The sequence below is a fragment of the Archocentrus centrarchus genome, chromosome 12 (assembly GCF_007364275.1).
Source record: "Archocentrus centrarchus isolate MPI-CPG fArcCen1 chromosome 12, fArcCen1, whole genome shotgun sequence".
NCBI classification, from domain to species: Eukaryota; Metazoa; Chordata; class Actinopteri; order Cichliformes; family Cichlidae; genus Archocentrus; species Archocentrus centrarchus.
In genome coordinates, this window is record NC_044357.1 from 8,784,573 (window position 1) to 8,807,817 (window position 23,245).

General features: G+C 39.9%; 2 protein-coding genes across 2 annotated transcripts in view; one reads left to right on the forward strand and one right to left on the reverse strand.

Annotated features, from left to right (window-relative positions):
• Nucleotides 1–4,630: 4,630 nt before the first annotated feature.
• LOC115789729 (zinc finger and BTB domain-containing protein 26-like) lies at nt 4,631–6,733 on the reverse strand. Its single transcript, XM_030743241.1, has 4 exons — nt 6,577–6,733; nt 5,936–6,250; nt 5,328–5,608; nt 4,631–4,946 (listed from the first exon to the last, which is right to left on the reverse strand). Exons 2-4 carry the CDS (start codon nt 6,242–6,244, stop codon nt 4,631–4,633), a joined length of 906 nt encoding a protein of 301 aa, XP_030599101.1. The 5' UTR covers nt 6,245–6,250; nt 6,577–6,733.
• Nucleotides 6,734–14,695: 7,962 nt separating this feature from the next.
• jak2a (Janus kinase 2a) overlaps nt 14,696–23,245 on the forward strand; it is a 32,037-nt gene continuing 23,487 nt past the window's right edge. The window contains exon 1 of the mRNA XM_030742261.1: nt 14,696–15,065. The gene's annotated coding sequence lies outside the window, so the exon portion shown is untranslated. The remainder of the gene's footprint in view (nt 15,066–23,245) is intronic.

Genomic DNA, 23,245 nt, shown 5'->3' on the forward strand with positions numbered 1-23,245 from the left:
CATCGTGCACACTCCTCCCCAGAGACGATTTTCCAAACGCACCACGATTCGACTTATAACGCTGGTGCGTAAGTGTCCGCGGAGCGGTGTGATGGGGATGGCACTATTTTAATGTTGTGAGCAAGGATAAAAAGATGTAAAGGGGCAAGCCGGAACAAGCCGCTTTTCGAGGCGTGGGCTGTTTGGTTTTAAAGGAACAGACCGAGAGGCAGAGTGGCAGAGGATGCGCATCGACAAGTGCGTCTGCGAAGAGGAAGTTCACACACGAAAACACAAGCAGTTCCCGCTTGCTGTTGCAACCCTCTTCATAGAAGTGGAGGGGCGAAAGAAAAAGCATGCTTTAACATAGTTGCCTTTCCCACTGTATGCAATGCTTGCAGATCCACAGCCGTGTTTCACAATGCTGAAAAGCTGAAGTAGGTCCTATGTGAATATATTAAGTATTTAATGTAGAATATGATCTATTTATATTTTTGCTGTAGACCAAAAACAGCAGTCTGTGAGAGCATGTCAATAAGTGATCAATAAGTCATCATCATAATTGTAATCCTCGTTTATAATGGGCTTAATCTTGCATATCAGTAGCATTTTAGATGCTCATTGGCCACATTGCTGTCAATGTTTATATCTGAATGGCACTGCTCTAATAACTCAGGCTTTTCCCTCAGTGAATCTGATGTTTACTGCAGGAGAGGTGAGCCTACTCATTATGATTCATACTGGAAAGCTAAATCTGTTCCAAAACACATTTTGAGCTGTAAACATGTTATCTTTCATATAGAATCAGATTTTCTTATTGGGCCCGAAAGTCCTTGTTGCACAATTTTCTGTAGGCTGAAACCTTTTACAGTAAATACTACAATTACTTTATTGTGAGAAGCAAAAGTCTTTCTGAGATGTGTTTTGGTTGATGTGCAAAAAGACAGTGGCACACTGAGGCTAAGGATGTTTGATCAAAGACATATTTGGACCCCCAAAACTCCACCTTGAACACTTTTATTTGTACATAAAGCAAAAGAAAGGAACAAAATAATGTTTAACACCTTACATTCAAACCAAACCCTAATAAAACAAAGTAGCAAAGTGCCACAGTTTTCAAGATACTGTAATAGTAATACTGTTGTATTGGAGGTATTCTCCAATTTATTAAAACTATAGGAATCTAAAATTCAACTACTTTTTTGTTGAGAAGGCTTGCAGTGCTGTGTATTTCCTAAAGGGTTGCAGAAAATGAAAGGTAAAATGAAAAAAAAAGGCTTTATTTGTATAGCACCAATTCACAGCAACAGCCATCTGAAGGTTCATTATACCATGATGTAAGGATTATACAAAATTAAAGAGAAAACCCCAATAAGCAAGCACTGAGGGGACAGTGGAGAGGAAGAACTTCATTTTACCAGGAAACCTCAGACAGAACCAGGGTAGCCACTGGGTGAAGGGAAAGAGTAGAGAAAAAAAAAAAAAGCAATCCCACATAAACAATAAAGAGGACAACCACTGACAATATGTAACAGTGGCATCAATGTCACCTGATCCAGCCCTAACTATAAGCTTTATCAATAAAGAAAGTTTTAAGCCTAATCTTAAATTTAGAAGGGGTTTCTGTCTCCAGAATCCAATCTGGGAGCTGCTTCCACAGGAGAGCACCCTGATAACTGAAGGCGCTTCCTCTAGTTCTACTTTTAGAAGTTCTAGAAACCACATATATGCCTGCAGTCCGAGAGCAAAGTGCTCCACTGGGACAATATGTTACTAGGAGGTCTTTCAGATATGATGGGGCCTCACTCAGGACTTTGTTTGCGAGAAGGTTTTCTAATTCAATCCTGGATTTAACAGGGAGCCAATAAAGAGAATCTAATAAAGAAGAAATATGATCTCTCTCCCTGTCTCTGGTCTCTGTTGGTACTCTCACTGCAGAGGTTTGGATCAGGTTTTTCAGAGTGCTTTCAAAACAACCTGATAATAATAAATTACAATAGTCCAGCAGAGGTGACAAATGCATGGACTAGTTTTTCAGCCTGACTCTGAGACAGGATGTTTCTAATTTTAGCAACATTGCACAGATTAAATAAGGCGGACATAGATATTTGTTTAAGGTGTGAGTTAAAGGACATCCTGGTCATGACTCCAAGGTTCCTCACAGTGTTACTGGAGACAAGGTAATACAGTACCATCCAAAGTAAGTTATTACAGTGGTGGTGGTGGACAGACAATCACTCACACTCACATTCATAGAAAGAAAGGCCCAGACCAAATGATGGATTTGAACCCAAGACCTTCTTTGTGTATAATATTTAACTATGCAAAATAATTCCCTCTAGGGATGGTCCAGTGTGAAATATCTTAGCATTGGGTGGATTTAATGAAAATTAATATTCATTAACAGACATTAATTGTCTCCAGGAAATGTAATTCACCTCCAACTTTTCATTTAGCGTCTCCGTGAGGATTCCATTTATGATTTTGCAGTAAAATGTGTTGAATTACATCCAATTCACTGTGGAACAAATATCCAAATCATTCCCAGAGGATGAATTATAATCAGAAAACATAAGGGCTTCTGTTGTAAGCAACAGAGTTTGCATTGTGATTGTAAAGATGTTGAATGCCTCCTCTTTATTGCTTCTTCCTTGTGCCTTAACTTGACATCCTGCCAGAATGTGGGCACGGGTGTATGAAAACCAGCTTTTCCTGGTATAGTCATGGGCATGTGATCATGGATATTGTATCATATTGTACATTTCCAATGATAAGACCAAAGAAAGTACTTTTCCTTAATATAATTACTTTTCTTAATATTATTACTCTCTTCATCCCTGTCACTGACTCTGCTGCTACTCATCCATCTTGCTTGATGCCTTCATCCTCCCTGCTATTTACCTCTTAGCTTCTCATTCATAATGGAGGTGCTCCAAAACCCACATAACATGGATTGTGTTTATGTGTGCAACGGTGTGTGCAAACACATGTGCATAGTGTATTTTGACCTACTTCATGGAGACAACACTGGATGCTGCTGAAGAGAATTTTATGATGATTTAATTGCACATAAAGATTTGCTTAAGTTCACCCGCTGTTGTTCAGCTATAACTCGTTGTTTTATGTGCATGCAAGTGGAAGGAGGTGGATACATCTCTTCATCATATCTTCAACTATATTTATGTGCATTCTCTGTCTTCCTTGGTCACACACAAACACTCATTTACATGAATTTCTAAACTGAATGCCTGCACCAAAGCCATCCATTCACTGTTTGTCTGCACACAGAGCCAGTGGGCATCTCAGACACCCACTGGCTAGGGTTCCATTCAGCAACATGAGTGGCGATGACATTTCTGGGCCAAAAGGATAGCTGAAGGATAAAAGTAGACATGTGTAGGCAAGGGATGGAGTGAGAGAGCATGGAAACCCTCTCTGCCAGGCGGGAGAGCCCACTCGTCGAGTCATGCTCAGTGAGCTGCACACAATTTCAAAGGGGTCAAATGGTGAAGCAGTTGCTTTTTTTCTGTGAGCTCACTCTACCCACTGTCTCTCAGAACACTAAAGGGTTTCATCTGCTCAAAGTTTACTCTAAAATTTGTTGCAATCATTAAAGCATGCTCAGATCATTAGTGTTATTAAACCTTACAGCTTACATAGTTACATATAGATTATTTTCTTGCTAAAGCTAAACTTGTTCTACAGGAAGCACTGGCACACATTTCACTTTGATATAACAGTTGCTAAAGCAGAGGTGTTGGGGAACCATGTGCACTTACCATCTGGGAGTGTAAACTATACATAACAATAGAGTTTGTATATTCTTTGCACACATTGACCTGATGTTACAGTTCAAAGATATAAACTCTGATTCTGTGTAATTCTGTGTGTTACAGCATTACCCCAAATGCTTTTTTTAATCACTGTAAGAATGAATAATAGTTTCACTGTTTACTCTGTGAAACAGCTGAAAATAGGTTTAGCTTAACTCTGAATATGGAAGACCTAAACTACCAATGACACACTTTGAATTTGCATATGGAAGCAGAAAAGAAATAGAGGAAAACCAAAATTCCCAAAAAGTTGTGACGCTGTCTAAAATGTAAAAAGCCAAATGTAATTTGTTGCAAAGCTCAAAAACCCATATTTTTCTTCTCAGAAAATCTGCCTCTCTAAGATCCTCTTTTTATACCCAGTCATATTACTGACCGGTTGCATAATGTTCCATTGTTAATAAAATATGGGTTTATGAGATTTGCAAATCATTGCATTCTGTTTTTATTTACATTTTGCACAGCTTTCCACCTTTTTGGGAATTGGGGTTAAAAATGAAGGGGGAGGAAAATAATGTAAAGATGAAAAAGTAACTTTAACAATGAAAAATTAATAAATACAAAAATAGATGAATAAATATCTGCAATTATTTTTAATTTGGTGCATTTAAGGATATTTTTTAATGTCATATATTTCTTTATTTAATTTGACATTGTGTTGCCTCCATGCCAGTTAGAAAAGCGTGAATTAAAACTCATGCTAACGCTTCTATTTTAATGGCAGTCTACATGCTCCTCACATTTTGCAGCCAACTCTTACCATAACCCCCCCTTAGGTGGCACCAGAGGGGTGACTTTAGTGCAAAGAGCACAGCACTTTATACTAATGGGGCCTTCTCCCCTATGTGGAGATTGAAGTGGTGTTGCAGCATGGCCTTCTGGGTAAATGTCATGTGGCACAGAGGGCACCTAAAAGGCTTGATACCAGAGTGGACGCGTATGTGAGTCAGGTTATTCTTGTGAGAAAAGACTTTTCCACAGACCAAACAGAAATACTGTCTGTGCTCTTTCAGGTGGCCCACATAGCTCTCAAAGTGCTGAAAGACTTTTTCACACTTCCTGCACAAGTATGGCTTTTGAAACACTGCGCTGTCTGAGTTATCTGCAGTAAAATGACTTTTGGACAGATGTCTTCTAGAGAGGCAAAAAAGATTGGAGTTCGTTAGCTTTTCACCTCGTTGCAGTTGACCTACCAGTGGCAGGCACTTCCTTTCCCCCTCTGGTGGATCTTCAGCTTCTTGTTCATGTTGATTTTTCGAGCTCTCTATCAGTCCTGTATTGGCTGCAGAACTGCTTGTGGTGGCTGTGGAGGAAATGTGATTGTTTGAAACTGCAGCAGGGTGTTGCTTACAGTTAAGAGTACCTGCATGAAATAATGGGTCGTTTGTCTGAAACGGCAGAATATCTCCTCCTTCTGACTTCAGGGTGTCATGACAGCATGCTGCATCTTGAAAAAACTCCATTTTATCCCTCAGTCCTTCAGTATCCAACTTGGCTTCTTGTCCCAATGTTAACCTGGAGTGTATCATGACTGTTCCAGCTTCCGTGGTATTTGCTTTCTGGAAGCTAGTGGCGGGCAGGGCCGCATCCCTTTCCTTCTGATTTTCTAAGCTGGAACTCGGCCACCTGCTGTTAAGCTGCTGGGTTTCCTTCTCCTCTGAACGTCCAGCCAGATTCAGGAAAGACATGGTGGGACTGAGGTAGTGAGAGATAGCCTGGATGCACTTCTCCACCACCTGGCTCATCTGGAGTACACTGGCTGCAGTCAAGTAGCTCACCAGCTCTCGCAGGGGGACCTGCTTAGCAGGAATAGATGAATAAATAAAGAAAAAGAACCAACAGTAAAAGAAAGGGGACTTTCATGCAAAGCTACTCTAATAGAATCTAGTAATAAAACTATGGAGCTGGAAAATTAGCATAATAGGTTCCCCCTTAAAATAATCTTCCACTTGCTCTCTTTAAATGTGCATGCCATTATGGAACTATATCCAGGACTTTTCATGATAGTACAGAAATGACTCATTATGCAGTAAAACAAACACTGCCCCTGAAAAGAGTTTCCAAGTGAGATAAATTTAGATACATGACTATATATTCTGCTCTATGATCACTAAGTGCTGCACCTCTAGGAGCCCAGTGTAACAGGACAGGAGTAGTGTCTTGGCAACATTCACGCTGGAAACAACAGCCATGCTCAGCTCTGATCGGCCTTTGTGAAGCAGGAACTGATCACGCAGGAAGTCTGAGGAGGCTGCAAGCACCACTCGGTGACCTTGGAACTGGAGAGGCTGGACAGCAGAGTCCTGCGGTGCCCCCAAGATGAGTGTGATGTCACAGAAGCGACGTTCTTCTCTCAGATCATTCATTTTGCTGAGCATGGAGTCCCCATGGTTGGGCAAACTAAACTGCAGAGTCTCAGTTGTACCTGGCATGATGGCCTGTAAGAGCATAGTTCTGTTATAATGTAAATGTAAGGGTGAGCCGGTTAGATTAATTTTAACTTTAATTTTTCATATTCTATAAGTAGGCTTTAACATGTCGCCAATGTTTTTCATTAAAATACATTTTCAAATAGGCTTCGGGCCTTATGTAGATGAGCTGGGTGAGTATATTGCACATGTGAAATTTAAAGAATGCAATATTGGTAGTAAAAGTGGATGCATTAGGCCTACATAAAGCGATTTACTGCCAAATAGCAATTCCAACACATCAAAATCACTGAATATCTAGACGAGTGCAGAGTGACACGATGATCCAACCCCACCTTGAACTGCAGGCTCGTTCCGTGATAATGGTTCCTGGGTGAGGAAGGATGCTTTGCTTGGTCGAAAACCACAAATAACTTTGAGGAAACAGTGACTCTCTATTCCTCACGACACTTTACTGCGATCACAGATGCAGGAGGATGCGATCCAGACTCCCAGTGGCTTTCTGCTGAGGAGGATCGTGGCAGCAGTGCGCGTGTGTGTGTCCGTCTGTGTGCCTGTGTGTGGGTGCGTGCGTATCCACGTTATGCAAGAGGACATGGACTAATTAACCCCGTCAGTGCCTTTAATTCAACCTGATTTTTTTTTTTTTTTTTTTAATAAAAGCAGTCCTAAAACAATGTTTCTAAACCAGAAAAACAGTTTTCACCAGCAAGAGAAACACAAAATATGCGCTTGTGCAATGCTAAAAATAAACCACATGGTGGCGATGCCGCTCATTCCACTTCCTCTTCTGATTTTTCAGGGCGCATACCTGAGAAGCCAAAGACTTTACACATTTGGGAACTGAAAATTAAACACATTTGATTTATGTTTTATTATTTTTTAATGGCCTTTTGTTACTGTCTATATATTGTGAATACCATTTGCAGCCTTGAAGCAGAGTGAACAGATGGACTGAATTAATTGTTTCAAATTACGTAGCACACCTATCGTGCTTTTCTTATTTGGTCATTTGCTTTTCTTGATATGGTCATCTCAAATATACAGCTCTAGCCTCGAGCACAGCAGATCCTCCCACCTGCTGTTCAAACCTTCTTCTTGCTGGGCAGCCAATCGTAATAAAGTTTTTCTTAAAGGGAAGGTGGCCTTAAAGGCCAACAGTGAATGAACTGAGGGGCTATGGGAGAATCTACTGTATCTCTGAATATCTAGAAAAATGTGTTGTGATCAGCTGTGAAATTTACTTGACTGCTTTCAATAATGTGCACACACAGTCTTGCATTCCAGAGGCGATAACAGTGCAAACAGACTGAAGTTGTTTATCTATGTCGACCATCTCAAGGGATAAAGAACCCGTGACTTTGAGGCTACACATAAAATGTGCATTTATTGAATTAACCCAAAGGAAAAAAAAAAACAAAACATGCATGTGGGTCAAAGCATGTGACTGGGTCAGGCCTAAAGAGCTAATAAATTCTAATTGGTTGCGGCACTGCTCTGATTTGTGCCAGAGGATAATATTTTTAACTTGTTCTTTTTAAGTGTTACACAGGTGATGAGCAAAGGGACTTCATCCAAAAACAGAGTCTTGGTAAGAGCTCCATTTGTTTTTGACTTTGTAATATCAGCCATTCATCAAATTACATTTTCTTCAGTCAGGTAAAATTTAGAGTAAGGAACTATGACCACCTGCCTAATACTGTGTTGGCCCCCCCGTTTGCTGCCAAAAAAGCCCCGACCCCTGAAGGTGTGCTGTGATATCTTGCACCAAGATGTTAGCAACAGATCCTTTAAGTCTTATGAGTTGTGAGGAGTGGCCTCCATGAATCAGACTTGTTTGTCCCACAGATGCTCACTTGAATTGCAATCTGGGGAATTTGGAGGCCCAGTCAACACCTCAAACTTCTTGTCATGCTCCTCAAACCATTCCTGAACCATTTTTGCTTTGTGACCGGGCGCATTATCCTGCTGAAAGAGGCCACAGCCATCAGGGAATACAGTTTCCATGAAAGGGTGTATAGTTGAAACCATACACTATATAAAAAGACATATGCATGTTTTTCCTCTTTCTGTTTGACATGAAATCAGAATAAACCTTTCCTGTTTTAGGTCAATTAGGATTACCAAAATTATTTATATTTGTCAAATGCCAGAATAATCAGAGAGAGAATTTTTTTAAAAGCATTTTTATTACTTTCTGCAAAGTCAAAAGTTTACATACATTTCATTAGTATTTGGTACCATTACCCTTAAACTGTATGACGTGGGTCAAATGTTTTGGATATCCTTCCACAAGCTTCTCACAGTAGTTGGTAGGAATTTGGGCCCATTACTCCTGACAGAACTGGTGTAACTGAGCCATGTTTGTAGGCCACTTTGCTCGCACCTGCCTTTTCAGTTTGCCCATAAATTTTCAATAGGATTGAGATCAGGGTTTTGTGATAACCACTCCAAAACACTGACTTTGTTATCCTTAAGCCACTTTGTAACCAGTTTGGCAGTCTGCATTGGGTCATTGTCCATTTGGAAGACCCATTTACACCCAAGCTTTAACTTCCTGGCTGATGTCTTGAGATGTTGCTTCAGTATTGCCACATAATGTTCTTTCCTCATGATACCATCTATTTTGTGAAGTGCGCCAGTCCCTCCTGCAGCAAGACAACCCCACAACAAGTTGCTGCCACCCCCGTGTTTCACAGTTGGGATGGTGTTCTCAGGACTGCAAGCTTCTCCTTTTTTCCTCCAAATGTAACTTTGGTCATTATGACCGAACAGTTCAATTTTAGTTTCGTCAGACCACAGGACATGTCTCCAAAAATTAAGGTCTTTGTTTCTGTGTGCATTTGCAAACACTAATCTGGCTTTTTTATGTTGCTTTTGGAGTAATGGCTTCTTCCTGGCAGAGTGGTCTTTCAGCCCATGTTGATACAGTACTCGTTTCACTGTGGATAAAGACACACTCTTACCATCTTCACAAGGTCTTTTGCTTTTGTTCTTGGGTTGCTGTGCACATTTTGGACCAAACCACGTTCATCGCTGAGACACAAATCCCATCTCCTTCCTGAGCAGTATGATGGCTGGACATTCCCATCTTATTTGTACTTGCATATAATTGTTTGTACAGATGAACGAGGCACCTTCAGGCATCTGGAAATTGCACCCAAGGATGAACCAGACTTGTGCAAGTTCACAATCCTCTTCCTGATATCTTAGCTGATTTCTTTAGACTTCCCATGATGTTACACAAAGAAGCAGTGTGTTTCAAGTGTGCCTTAAAATACATCCACACGTGTGTCTCTAATTAACTCAGATGTTGCCAATAAAGAAGCTTCCAAAGACATGACATCATCATATGGGCTGTCCCAAATTGTTTAAAGGCATAGTAATCTTAGTATATGTAAACTTTTGACTTTACAGAAAGTAATAAAAATGCCTTTAAAAATTCTCTCTCTCATTATTGTGGCATTTGACAAATATAAATAATTTTGGTAATCCTAATTGACCTAAAACAGGAAAGGTTTATTCTGATTTCATGTCAGACAGTGAGAAAAACATGCATATGTGTCTTTTTATATAGTGTATGTAAACTTCTGGTTTCAACTGTACATGGTCTGCAACAACAGGTAGTACATGTCCATATGGATGTCAGGACACAAGGTTTCCCAGCAGAATATTGCCCAGAGTAGACTAGGCCACGTTCTTCCATTGTTCTGTGGTCCAGTTCTGATGCTCATTGTTGGTGCTCTGACCAAGTAATCTAGCAATCACAATTAGCCCCTGTCAAACTTGCTCAAATCCTTATGCTTGCTCATTTTTCCTGCTTCTAACACATTGACTTTGAGGACAAAATGTTCCTTTGCTCCCTAATACTGTACCAGTAAAAAGTTTGGATACACTCATCGTGAGTGTATACCCCACCCACTAATAGGGGATAAAGTGATGATCTGTCATGATCCTGGGCCTTGTGCCCAGCATTTTGTGTTTCCACCCTTATGGTTCTGTTTCATTGTGTTTCTTAGTTTGCTTATTTAAATTCATAGTTTTTTTAATGTTTTGTATTTGTTAGTTATGGTTATTTATATTGATTCCCTGCTGTGGTGTGGTACTCCAGTGTCTGTCCTGTCCCTTGGTCATGTCCCTGGTCTCATGTGGTGTATGTCAAGTCCGCATTCCTGTCTCCAGCTAGTTCTTTTCTGTTTTATTTTGACAGTCTTCTCGTCCCTGTGTGTTGTGTTCTTGTGTTTGTCATTAGTATTATGTTGTTCACCTGTGTTTCCCAGCTGTGTCCACTTCCCTCATCAGCCCTCATGTATTTAAGTCCTGCGTGTCCCCTGCTTGTTGTCATGTCCTTGTCTGGGTTGTCATTGGTCTTGCTGTTACCAACTGTTCCTGCTGTGGGCATGCATGTCATGTTTCTGCCCATGTTCAAGCTAAGTTGTTAAGTTGACTCAAGTCAAAGTTTTATGTGAGCTATGATGCTGCTGGCACCCGACCAGCTCTGTTATGTGCTTTGTTCAAGCAATAAAAGCTGAAGCTTAAGTTTAATTCATGCCTCCTGAGTCCTGCATTGGGGTCCTTCTCCTTGCCTGCCACAGCAGTACATGGCATGATCAGTGTTGTTCACTTCACCTGTCAGTGGTCAGAATCTTGAGTGGTGTATTATACACTGCTTAAAAAAATAATAAAGGAGTGCTTTTATTCAGAGTATAGCATTGATTTTTTTTTGCATTCAGTTTTGGGTCAATGTCACCACTGGTAGCACGAGTCGATACCTGGACCCTACAGAGGTTGCACTGGTAGTCCAACTCCTCAGGATGGCACATCAATACATACCATTGCCAGATGTTTTGCTGTGTCTTTCAGCACAGTCTCAAGAGCATGGAGGAGATTCCAGGAGACAGACAGTTACTCTATCAGAGCTGCACAGGACTGTGGAAGGTTCTTAACCCATCCGATATCTGCATGCATGCATACAAACGTGGGGGCCACAAAAACTACTGAGTACCATTTTGAGTTGCTGCAATTAAATTTTGGCAAAGTGAACTAGCCCGATACATATTTTTTTCACTTTGATTTTCAGGGTGTCTTTGACTTCAGCCCTCTGTGGGATGATAATTTTCTTTTCCATCAAAGGATGTGTCATCCTTTTTGTTCCTAACACATTACCCAAGTCTATTCTCTGGAGCTTGAAAAAAGGTGACTGGACTTCTTTAAGTTTCTTGAAGATGTTTCATGTCTCATCCGTGAGGCGTCTTCAGTTCTCAAACCAAATAGTGGACAGTCCTAGGTATGTAAACCTTAGTGGAGGCTGTCCCCTGGAGGAGGTTGTTGACCCACTGTTGTTCATTTCAATAACCGCATGTGTGAAAAAAGGTGTGGGCCATTATAATCAGTGGTTTTGGTGAAAACAATGTGGGACTTCACCTGAAGGAAAAAGTGCATGGGGTTTGAGGCACCTAGGAAGGGAGTCCAGGATTGTATTGTAGATGGGGGATGGTTGGTGTCTTAATCCACCACCTCTGTTCAGTGATGGTTGTTCATAGTGGACATAGATGGCTTCTTTAACTTTAAATTCTTTCAGATGAGAGGTGAAACATCTTCAAGAAACTTAAAGAAGTCCAGTTGCCTTTTTTCAAGCTCCAGAGATGGCAGTGACACGGAGCATAGCTTCAGCATGATTTTTTTTTTCTTCTTTTTTTTTGTGATTTTGCTTTTATGTCTGATAAAACAAAGAATGGGGCAAACATGCCTCATTTGGACAGCATTAGACTGCATGGTAAATAGACTGATGCTTTCATTCAAAGCCCTTTTCAGGGTCCTTCATTTCCACCTATTTTATCAATGGACTGATTTGGGGCAACTTTTTTGCCCAAGGACAGGAGGAACTGTGAATTAAATTGTCTACCAGCAACTTGTCCTACCTCTTGTCCCACAGGTACCCATACTGCTGTTCAAGGTCACTGCTTCTGGTGGCTGCTTCTGGCAGGATAACATGTCATGTCACAAAGAGTCACATCATGAATATGCAGCCGATAAATCTGTAGCAAATGTGCAGAGGTGGCAAAAGTACTGACATTCTGTACTTAAGTAGAAGTACAAGTACTTATGTTAAAAAAACTTTAGTAAAAGTCGAAGTACTGGTTCAACTTCTCTACTTAAGTAAAAGTAAAAAAGTACAGGCTCTGAAATGTACTCAAAGTAAGAAAGTAAAAGTAGTTCTTTGGAGGATGTTTCTACCTGCTATTTTTGTGTAAAACAGACCGAACCTCATTATATATTATTGTAATAACATAAAATAATATTACATGAGAATACAAATGTTATTCCAATCTAAATTTTAATCCTAATGAGTGCACTCAGCTTGAAACTGTTATGTAGACACAAACTGTTAAAGGGAATTTAAACACAGCTCTGTTCTCTGTGTCCTCCATAGTAGAGGGTGACTGTGCCTCCACCTAAACACCAACATGAGGATACTCAGGGGTTACAGTGGGATTCAGAAGCTGGAGGAACCCTAAGATCAGCTGTAGTGGCTCTGCATGGGGAGAAGAATCACAGCTTTCTATTGTAGCTGCAGTAAATGATGTTGGTGTGCAGGCTGTGATCAGCTGACCTGCTGCTGCTGCTGCTCTGAGGTTTACTGCTCTGTGTGGATGAAGTGAACTCACAAAGATGTAACCCAGTATTTCACAGCTATCTGAGCTGATCTCCATCCCCTACACTGACAGCATACAGGCTGTAGAAATGTTGGATTCAGTGAATGAATCTCAGCATCAGCAGCTTTGATTCAAACTCATCTCTGCTGCACTGATGTAACCTGTAACTCTGACCATGAACACAGACACTGTGCTCCAGTCCAACACAGAGCTTTACTGTAAATACAGTACAACAAGCTAACCTATTTATTACACACTAAACTGCAGTATTTTCATACAATCTTTGAGTTACACAAAGTCAGCATACTTCAGTTTATTTTCCAGTCCTTACCTTTAATTCTAACCTCTCTTCTTCCTCTCCTGTCCTCTTTCTCCATCTCTGAGTGAACTTCTCTCTCTTTGCTCTCCCTGAAATACAGCAGCTCTTCTTTTAGCTAGCTGTGTGACAAACTGCACACACTTTGTGTGTTTGCTGATATTTGTTGAGCATTTAGAAACGTTGCATTTACCTGCCACATGTTACTCCCTTCATGCTCGCTCCTCTTCAGTAGCGCTAGCTAAGCTGTTTATGTGCCGCAGCGCAACTTACGGACTCGGTCCGGCCCGATTATAGCGCTATAAATGATACATTAATTATATGGGTTTGCGTATTTAATCCCTTTGTACGAGATCAGCCCCGATGATGGAGGATACGCCAGTACAATTGTCTCTTATGTGTTATTATTCCTCCGTTTAGGCTCAGATCGTTTGATGTTTGACGGCGCACTGATCGGAAATGCAAACTTCTCTCTGACGTGTTAAAAAGTAACGAGTCTGTTTGAAAATGTAAGAAGTAGAAAGTACAGATACTCGTGTAAAAATGTAGGGAGTAAAAGTAAAAAGTAGTCAGAAAAATAGATACTTAAGTAAAGTACAGATACCTGAAAAATCTACTTAAGTACAGTAACGAAGTATTTGTATTTCGTTACTTCCCACCTCTGCAAATGTGTGACGCTATCATGTCAAAATGGACCACAATCTCTGAGGAATGTTTCCAGCACCTTGTTGATATTACAGTATGCCATGAAGAATTAAGGCAGTTCTGAAAGCAAAGGCGGTCCAACTTAATAATAGCAAGGTGTACCTAATGAAGTGGCTGGTGGGTGTATGTCAATCACCCAGTTGGAGATAAGTTAACCCCATGACGCACTCTGTAAAAGCAGGCTAAAAAAAAAAAAAAAAAAAAAAAAAAAGTGGTGAAAATTAAAGCAGTGGTGAAAAAAAGGGAGAAAGAAAAAAGGAAAATATATTTTGAAAGAATTAAAGGCTAAATTAATAAATAAATGCATAGGAAAACTTAAATAATATAAAAAAAAATAACATAAAAGACTAAATAAATGGATAATAAATAAATTAAATAAACACTAGTGTTTATCGAGTCCGATTTTTTTTTTTTTTTTTTTGACGTTCTGGTCCTCATATATGACAAAATTGAGCTTCTAGTGATTTGCGGAAGCCTGAATGTGTAAAGCGCATTTTAATGTTGTTGCTGGGGGTGATTTTTTATGCTCAGGACCCTGCAAAGTGGCCTGAAGCTATATTGTCATATGAACTGAAATGGAGCGCAGGTATAAAGGGCCATTAAACCTAATTAATTATGCACTTTGAAACTGTGCAGCGCAGCACTTGAGTACATTTTTCTACATCAAACGCGGAAGAAGCGAAGCCACGTAAAGCCGAGGTCAGAGAGACTTAAAGCGAAAAAAAAAAAAAAAAAAAAGCGTTCAGCGGCATCCTGCTCCGCCCTTCGACCACCATCACTCGCTCACTGCCGTCAGTGTGTCCGCTCTTAGCGAGAGCTCTCTGAGCGACAATAAAGGCACTTGGAGGTGCTCTTTTTATCTAACCTAAAAACAGACATGTCCGGTTAAAAAACAGATACGGAACGCTGACCTTCAAGCTTCTCCGTGCGGAGCGTAAAACGAAGCAGGCGCAGGGAAATGTGTAAAGACCGACGGGATGGCAGCTGAAGCAGCGGATAACGGAACCACGGTACTTGTGTTGACAGCTACGGGGAATCGTTAGGCTTGTAGCTTAGCCTTAGCCCGAAGCTGACCCAGCGCTGGACTGCAGAGCAACCCGAGCGGACGGAGAGGAAGCTGAAGCGGCCTTAACACATCGGAACGAGAGTAAGTGCGAGAGAGAGATCCGGATGATGCTGATAGCTGTCATTGTTGTGTCCTGTTAACTTACAGTTAGCTCAGTAAGTTTGCTAGTAGAGCTGGGCGAAATCAGTTGGTGTGTGGCAGACTTGCTAAACTTTCAATTTTACGGAAAGTTTTGCTGAGCATGTGGCTGCCATACTTGTGTTTACATGGTAAATATGAAGCGGTAGCACAAAAGACAGAAACGGGGAATTCATAGGACCTATCCCGTTACTGAGAAAAGCAATTTACAAGTTAGACGCAGTTTATAAGGGACATCTATCTGAAGATACCGCTTACATATATCATGTCTCCAATGATTACTGATTTGGATCAGGGTTTTATTACACCTGACACACACTGTTAAACCCTTCTGCCAAAAGCAGTCCAGTATCAACCAGTATTTCCAGTTTTGAATCCATAAAGAGATAACACTTACTCAAATCTTAAGGAAAAAGCTGACATTCAGGAAGAACCCTCTGCAGAGGGCATGTTTGTTGACAGGAATAAAATCTTGAAACTGGGCGATGTCAGCTTGTTCCCGCAGTAAGTGCTGCCTTTAATTATTTAGTCATGTATTTTTTATTTTTTTTTTTTTTACCTTTGGGCATTCATGAACTAATTCACAGCAGAGCTGCATCCCAGAGTTATTACAGTTTTGTGTCCTTTAATTAGTTTCTGTTCTTGGGATTCAGGTTAGTTTCTGTTGAGGATTTGCTCATTTCACTTTTGTTTTTATGGTCTCAAAGTGTTTAGTTTTAGTTCAGTTTTTACTTGTTTCAGTCTTAGTCATAAGTGTTTTATTTATTATTAGAACATGGAGGCTATTTATCGGGAGCGTTTGTTTTAGAAGTTCAACATAAAACACTTCTTTGATGGCACCGGACTGATGGTCACACAAATGCATCATCAAGCAGGTTGTGTGTGACACATTTTGCCACATTAACAAAGACTAAAGCTAAGGTATATTTTTGTTGCATTTTAGTTACATTTTGCACTTGTACAATATCGTTTTAGCTACTTCTCATTTTTCCTCGAAAGCCTAGTCTTTATTTCAGTTAGCCTTTCATACCTAGTTTTGGATTTTACTTTCATAGGGAATACCTTCACATTAAAGTGGTGTGATCAGCGTGTCCTACTGCTCTGGAAACCGATACAGTGGAGATTTGTCCGGCTGCTTACTGCCTTCTTTCGAAGTCTCCGCTGTTTCCTTTTCGTCCACACTTTAGTGAAAAAGTTTGGCAGATCTTATTTGTTGGATATGTTTTAAACCGTAAGCATACTTTTACTCCTTTTACATCATGGAGGAGAGGCTCCTGACCCCTCAGTGATGAGAAACCATTGAGTGAAACACAATAAGAACAGGATACTTTTGCTTTCCCTACTGGTTATTTAATGGTTGCAGAAGCTGACAGCAGTAATCAGTGAGCAACATATATAAATGCAAAGCACAGAAATCAGTCAGTCTTTGCATACCATCTTATTCTGTTTTCCTCATGACAACCTGGGATTTTGCGAAGCACAGCTGCATGAAAGTTAGGGCCAAAACTCTTGAAAGCAAAAATATGTCATTAGCTTTTGCAGATGACCCATAAAGAAGGTAAATAATTAGACTCTTCTGCATGGGTGAAGAGTGTTTGGCCTGAACATGTATTTGTAACAGGCCACTCTTTTTATCTGTAAGGATCTGTGTATAATACAGACCAGTTGAACAGGACCATAAGCAGGAGCATAAACTGCATAACAGGGTGACAGGAGCATAAAAGGTCGCTTGCACCCAGTTCTTTAGTATTAGTATTAGATTCTTTCATTAGTAAACGGGGATTTCCTCGTCATTTAATCAACAGCGCTCTCAAAAACCTCAAAACAAAAAAAAAAAAAAAAAAACCCAACCTTGACTCTTGGTAGGATTTATTACAAACCTTTTGTATTACAATGCTAAATACATGATTTCAATGGATGCTTATAATACCGATGATTAATTTTGCAAGCCTGTACCCTTGAGAACAGTCACTTTCCAGTTCAAGCTTTATAATTTTTGAAATGTTTGAATCATCTGTCACCACTGATATTAATGATGATTCTGCTTCTGACTGTATACCATTTGAAGGGAACTATTGGTGAGTAAGTAAAGAGGGCTTTAGCTATCATAACCCTATCTATCTATCTATCTATCTATCTATCTATCTATCTATCTATCTATCTATCTATCTATCTATCTATCTATCTATCTATCTATCTATCTATCTATCTATCTATCTATGCTCTTATTTTACCTTCAAAACAAACATAAGTGATCCTGGTTAATGCAGTGTGTCAGTTGTACATGTAGACAGTGCTGATTCAGTTTTCAAAGTGCTCACAGACAAATTAACAGTTTTATTTACTGGAAAGTCAAAATCACACAGACATTGTTATGGGGAAAGTACATTATTCTTTCATCAGTGTGTGCAAGTTGTATCCAGGTCATGTACAAAGAAGTGCGCTATCAGTTGCTGCAGAGGAGAAAAATGAGTTGACTTGTTTAAAAACGGGGCGGTAAAGTGAGAGCTTCTTGTTGCTTCATGACACAGCTTTGCCAAAATAACCATTTTTAGGAGCTTCACATCACAAAGAGACTTGTGGCAAGATTGGAGCTGGATCCGAGGAAGAAAATACCCCACTGATGTAGGGTTTAGTGTAAAATGCAATGTGAAATTGCTCTTTTAATTCTGATCCTATTTTTGAGTAGCTTAACTGTCTTTTTCACTTGTGACTGAAAGTCTGTTCCAGCATGCTTCACAGTTAGTAACCTACTGTTTATTGTTGTTTTTAAATAATAAATAAATTCACATGATCATTTATTGCATATACATGTCAGAACATGTAAGTTTTAGAGTTTTTAGTCATTCAGCATACCATGTGTCTGTGTGTCATTACAAAGCGTTACTGAGCACTACCTTCTTTATGATTTGATGGGTTGACCATCACTGACCACCCACAGGAAACAGCATTGTTCTATTGTTGTCTATAAAGTTATGTTGGGTAAAGTTCCAGTTCACCTCTGTACCTTTCTCTGTCTCTGCTGAAGTAGTTACCATAGGTCGTATAAAAGATGGACGTAGCCACTGCAATGTCACCCACTGGTTTTAGGCTTTCAGTACTGAAGCTTTAATGAAAGCATTTGGTGTAAGAAATTAGCATATTTGAGGGAAAGGTTAGAATGCTAAGTGCTTTCATGAACTGTGTGTGTGCAACACGCAGCCCCACTTATCTGCTAATTCATGCTTAGTAACCGACTAATTAAATAGCACAAACTTCTTGGATGGGCTGTATCACACAGTAAACCATAATATTTCTCAGATAAGCCATTAAAATGTGCCAGTAGACATAGACACAGTGGAGAGGTCCAGTTCCGTGACTCCAGTTAGGAAAACTGAGGCCTAGCTGACCCCGGTCAGCTTTGGCTGCCTCTGTCCGGATGCCTGTTTGTCAAATTGGCCACACCCCTAATGCCAATATCCAGGTGGATGAGTTATTACAGAAAATTCACCCACCTTAGTGTTGTTATGAAGGGGGAAAAGCATATCATTTTGTACCAGCCCTTAAACTTGCCTTTTAATGCTTTAAATGTATGTATTTTAACACAGGAAACTATGAGCATTGGCTTCATTTTTCAGCTGCATATCTTGCCACTTGGATACCAGCTACAATCTTCCAAACAATGGCTTTTTAACATACCCCACTGGTCCTGACAGGTCTGGGAACATTTTGCCACTCTGCACTTTGAATATGGAAAACCTTGAGTAAAGATCTTAACTTAACCATGCTTATACCTACTGCTGAATTTAAAGTGCTGTTTTTGTTTGAGTGTTTTTATGTGTCATTTTACTTTGTATTTGTAGCATTTTTAATATGCAGTTTGTATGGCTGCTGCCTGGCCTTGGAATCTTGTTTAAAAGCGAGATAATAACGAGATAATAACGGTATATAGATAAATCAGGTAGGGATATACCGACCTGACTTTTTCCAGTTTTAATTCAGTATTGATACCCTACCTTTGGGCTGTCTGCAGATACCGAGTACTGATCTCATACCAGTGTTAAATGAATAAGATGTAGTCCTTAACGTGAGGCTGGGAATCATTCTTTATGTGTAAGGCAGTATAAGACTTTTAAATGTAAACGTTCTGGCTAAAACATCTTTGGTGGGTAGCAAAAATAATACTTTATTCATGTAAAATATTTGCCAAATTAGGTGCCAATCCATCTAATACTGACCCAAAAAAGCTGGATTGGATATCTGTGATAAAGCGCCGATGCCTGGTCCGAACCACTCCTGTGTTATCCTGCAGCAGCTGGCAGCAGAGCAAATGTAACACAGAGGGAGCGAACAGCAGAGGGACAGCATTTTGGAGCTATTTCACACTGTAGATCAACAGCTTCTGCTTGTATGCTTGCAAATGTTTTTAAGCTAACTGCAAACTGTGGTCAGAGTGACCCAACATGAGTGAAGAAATGTGATGATTATGATGTTTTTCTTGCTCCCTTGTTTGCTTTCATTCTCGTCATGTTCGGTCAGAGACCTTATCTAAGAAGGCAGAAGGATGTTGGTTTGGTGTAACACTTGTTGGTAAGCTTTAATTATACTTATGGTAGCATAGCGTGTAGCTGTCAACAATGCCTCCTGTCAGCTCCACATCTGTGCGTGAGGAGAGAGAGTCCCAGTCTCTTCGTCACAGTGAGAAACACATAATCTTAATTTAACAGTGGTATTCGATTGGTACTTGGTATCAGCAGCCAAGGTAACGGTCTCAGATAGGAACCAGAAAAAGCTGGATCGAGCTGTGCCTGAATTCTGTAAGAAAGCATCAGTAATGGTAATAGGATTACAGCAGGAAATTGTGTGTGAGACAGATTAGCTCAGGTTTGAGAAATCATCACATGTTTTCATCCATCAGAGTCATCTGAGCTGGGGTGGGGTGGTAAGTGATGATGCGCTGGACCTGTGAGAAGTCTCGTACACCAGTGAGGCTTGAGGAGACGCCAACATGGAAGGCATTTCAGTCTTCTCCACTCTCTTGACCACAGTTTGCATTTAAGTCAGAAACGGTTGCAAACATGACCTTTTGCTATTAGCTTCCACTATGGCATCTGAGCTCTCCCACTTGCAACTGGTGCTGACGTGAGGCATTGCAAACACAGAACAGCACAAAATTAAAATGAACAGATCAGCCTGTTGTCATCAGTACTCATCTCTCTTGCTTTCTGACATAACCTGGTATACCATCCAAACATCAGAAATTATGCCATCCATATTTTTCAGGTCATTTCTTGTTTTCATACCATTAGGAAATCATTTTTTTGCTCTCATCATTTTTTTAGGATGTTAATGATAAAACAGAGGCCAGTACTGTTTTCTTAACTGCTGGCTTGAGATTTCTTTGTGGGATGCTTCTCTAAGTTGGTGTTTTTCTTCATACATAGCAACAGAAGTAATGTTGCAGAGGTGCGCAAACTTGCAGCCCGTGGGCCGCATCTGGCCCCGCCCCCCCTTCTGGTCCACGAATTGATGTCAAAAATAACATACAGTTTGGCCCTTTAAGTTATTTTTTTGACATCTTGCTTAACCCACTTAATTGGAAGGGAAGGCAAAATGTCAAAAAAGTAACTTAAAAGGCCAAATTGTATGTTATTTTTGACATCAATTCGCGGACCGGAAGTAGGGGGTGGGGCCAGAAGCGGCCCGCGGGCCGAGTTTGGGCACCCCTGTAATATTGGTATGTATGTGTGCTGTACTTCAGTAGAAAGAAAGTATCTACTGCACTTTTTTTTTGCTTAATTTCTTTCACAAAGAATATGCGCTGCCCCTCTATGTTTTGTAGATGTTTTTGGGGAAGTGTAAACATGTTAAAACAAACACAGCTTTGCATCTATATATGGGAAGTTGGTGAACAGTGACATTATGAACTTCAGACACAACTCTGACATTGTACTTTTGTCTCAGTTGCTAATTTTATATTCCATTGTAAAACCAGGCCTTTTGGTAACATTTTCCAGTCTTTTTCCAGAGATAACAGCAGCACAGTTTACTTGAGCGGCAAACTCCGTGGAGGAGGGTAAAGTATGATAAAGTTTATTTATCTTAAATGCTCTGTTGCAGCCAAAACATTACAGACAACCTATAAAAAGTAGTTGAAATAAAGAAGAATAGCTCAAAAACATGGCAAAATGAAATGGCACGATAATGTCAAAATAACACAAAGATGGGTTCAGTGGATACAAATCAGAATATCATACAATAAAGAGTTTAATAATTAAAAATGTGAAGAAAATCAGTGATTTCTTGATTTCTGCCCTTGTGGCACTAAGTGGTGCAGCCATTTAGATGTTCACTGTGGCCACAGTCATTTAGATAAGCTCTGTGTCAGCTGATGAAGGACATGAATCAAAACTGTTAAATACAGGTATAAGAACAAATAGTTAAGATTGTTACACGGTATCTGCCACCTGAAGTTTCCAGTTAGTCCACCATTAGTGACTCCAGAGAATTATACGGCACCAACAACCCTCTGCTTGTAAAGCCAGAATAGTTTCTTTGATCAAAGCTACATATTTGTGGTGTGTGTGTGTTTGCATTTTGCACCTCTGTAAACTTTAAGAATAAACAGAGCATTTTTCTACTCAGTGAGTCAACACTCTACAACTCGTGAAATACTGCACGGCGACTGAGACGAGTACAGCTCTTTTTTTGTTTTTTTCCTTCCCCTCAACAGATCTGGGGTGGGGTGGTAACTGAGATGTTCTGGACCTGTGTGAAGCCTCATAAGCCAAAGTTAGCAAACATTCTGTTATAATGAATACAAGGACTCTGCTGTTGTTACACATTACTAAATAAGATGCACTCAGAGAGCGCAGACCTCCACCAAGGCAGCTCACAGTATTGTCGTTTTCTTGGTTCTTTTTAGACGTGCTTTAAGAAGTTTGGGAAATCTACAAGTGAGATTAGAGATGATATTTGGATTCAAACTATAATGTGATATTTAGAATCCCTAGATACCAGTTGTCATTTCTTAAATGTTGCTAATACAAACAAAGGCAGTAGACTTTTAAGCATAGTTTTAAAGATAAAATTTATGAAAGTATATGAATTTTATGGAAGTTTGACCTAATAAAAGTGTGACCTTACTTGGCCTTGAAGAACAGGTCAGAGTTAATGTGATATTTACAAGGCCCATATATCATTCCCTATATGCCTATATGTTGGCAGTACAAACAATGGCAGTAAGAAACATAGTTTTAAATAGCTCTATATAGCATTATTATTACTTTGACTTTCAGATCAATCTGACTTTGAAGGAGAGGTCAGAGGTCACATGTGAAATGATATTTTAAATCTAATATATGGTACTTTCTATATATTGACAATATTTGTCAATTTTTGACCAATAAATCATTAAGGTGACCTTGAGAACAAATTTTAATGGATTGCTGACATGACCCCACTCTGCACCCCGACAAAGTTTTATTAGAATTAGTTACAAACTCTTCGAGCTCTTGTGTTTACAGAGAGAATGACAAGCTAACGCTACCAAAAACATAACCTCCTTAGCAGAGGTAATAAGTGATTCTAACAGCTAGCTTTGACAAACTGAGTAAAGGTTTTTTTTTTTTCCCATACATCCATTTTCTTTTGCTTATCCAGTTCAAGGCTGTGGTGGGGCTGGAGCCTATCCCGGCTATCTTAGGCTGAGAGGCAGGGTACATCCTGAGACCTATTCTACGAAGCAGGATTTTTGCTTATCCAGGATTTTTAGCTTAGCTTATCCAGGTAACTTCAGGGTTAACTCTGGGTTTTCTGTACAACAAAGGTGGCTCTCTTCTTACCACGGTCCATTGCCATCGTAACTATGTTGCAGGTTCCAGATTAGAGATCAAGAACTATGAAATCACCACCTCCTGACCAATCAGTTCTCAGGAAAAAAGCGTCACTCTGACCTTTGCAGAGAAAATTGGAGGGTCTAAAGTTTTTCTGTGTCTCAAATCTTTGGTTTCTCTGATGAGCATCAGTAATAAATATAGATTCATAGACGCAACTTTATTCCTTAATTTTGTTTTGCTTTTCTGAAACCACTGATCGAAGCACAAACTGTGTGTCGTATTGTCACGGGAAAGTGCGTGCATTAA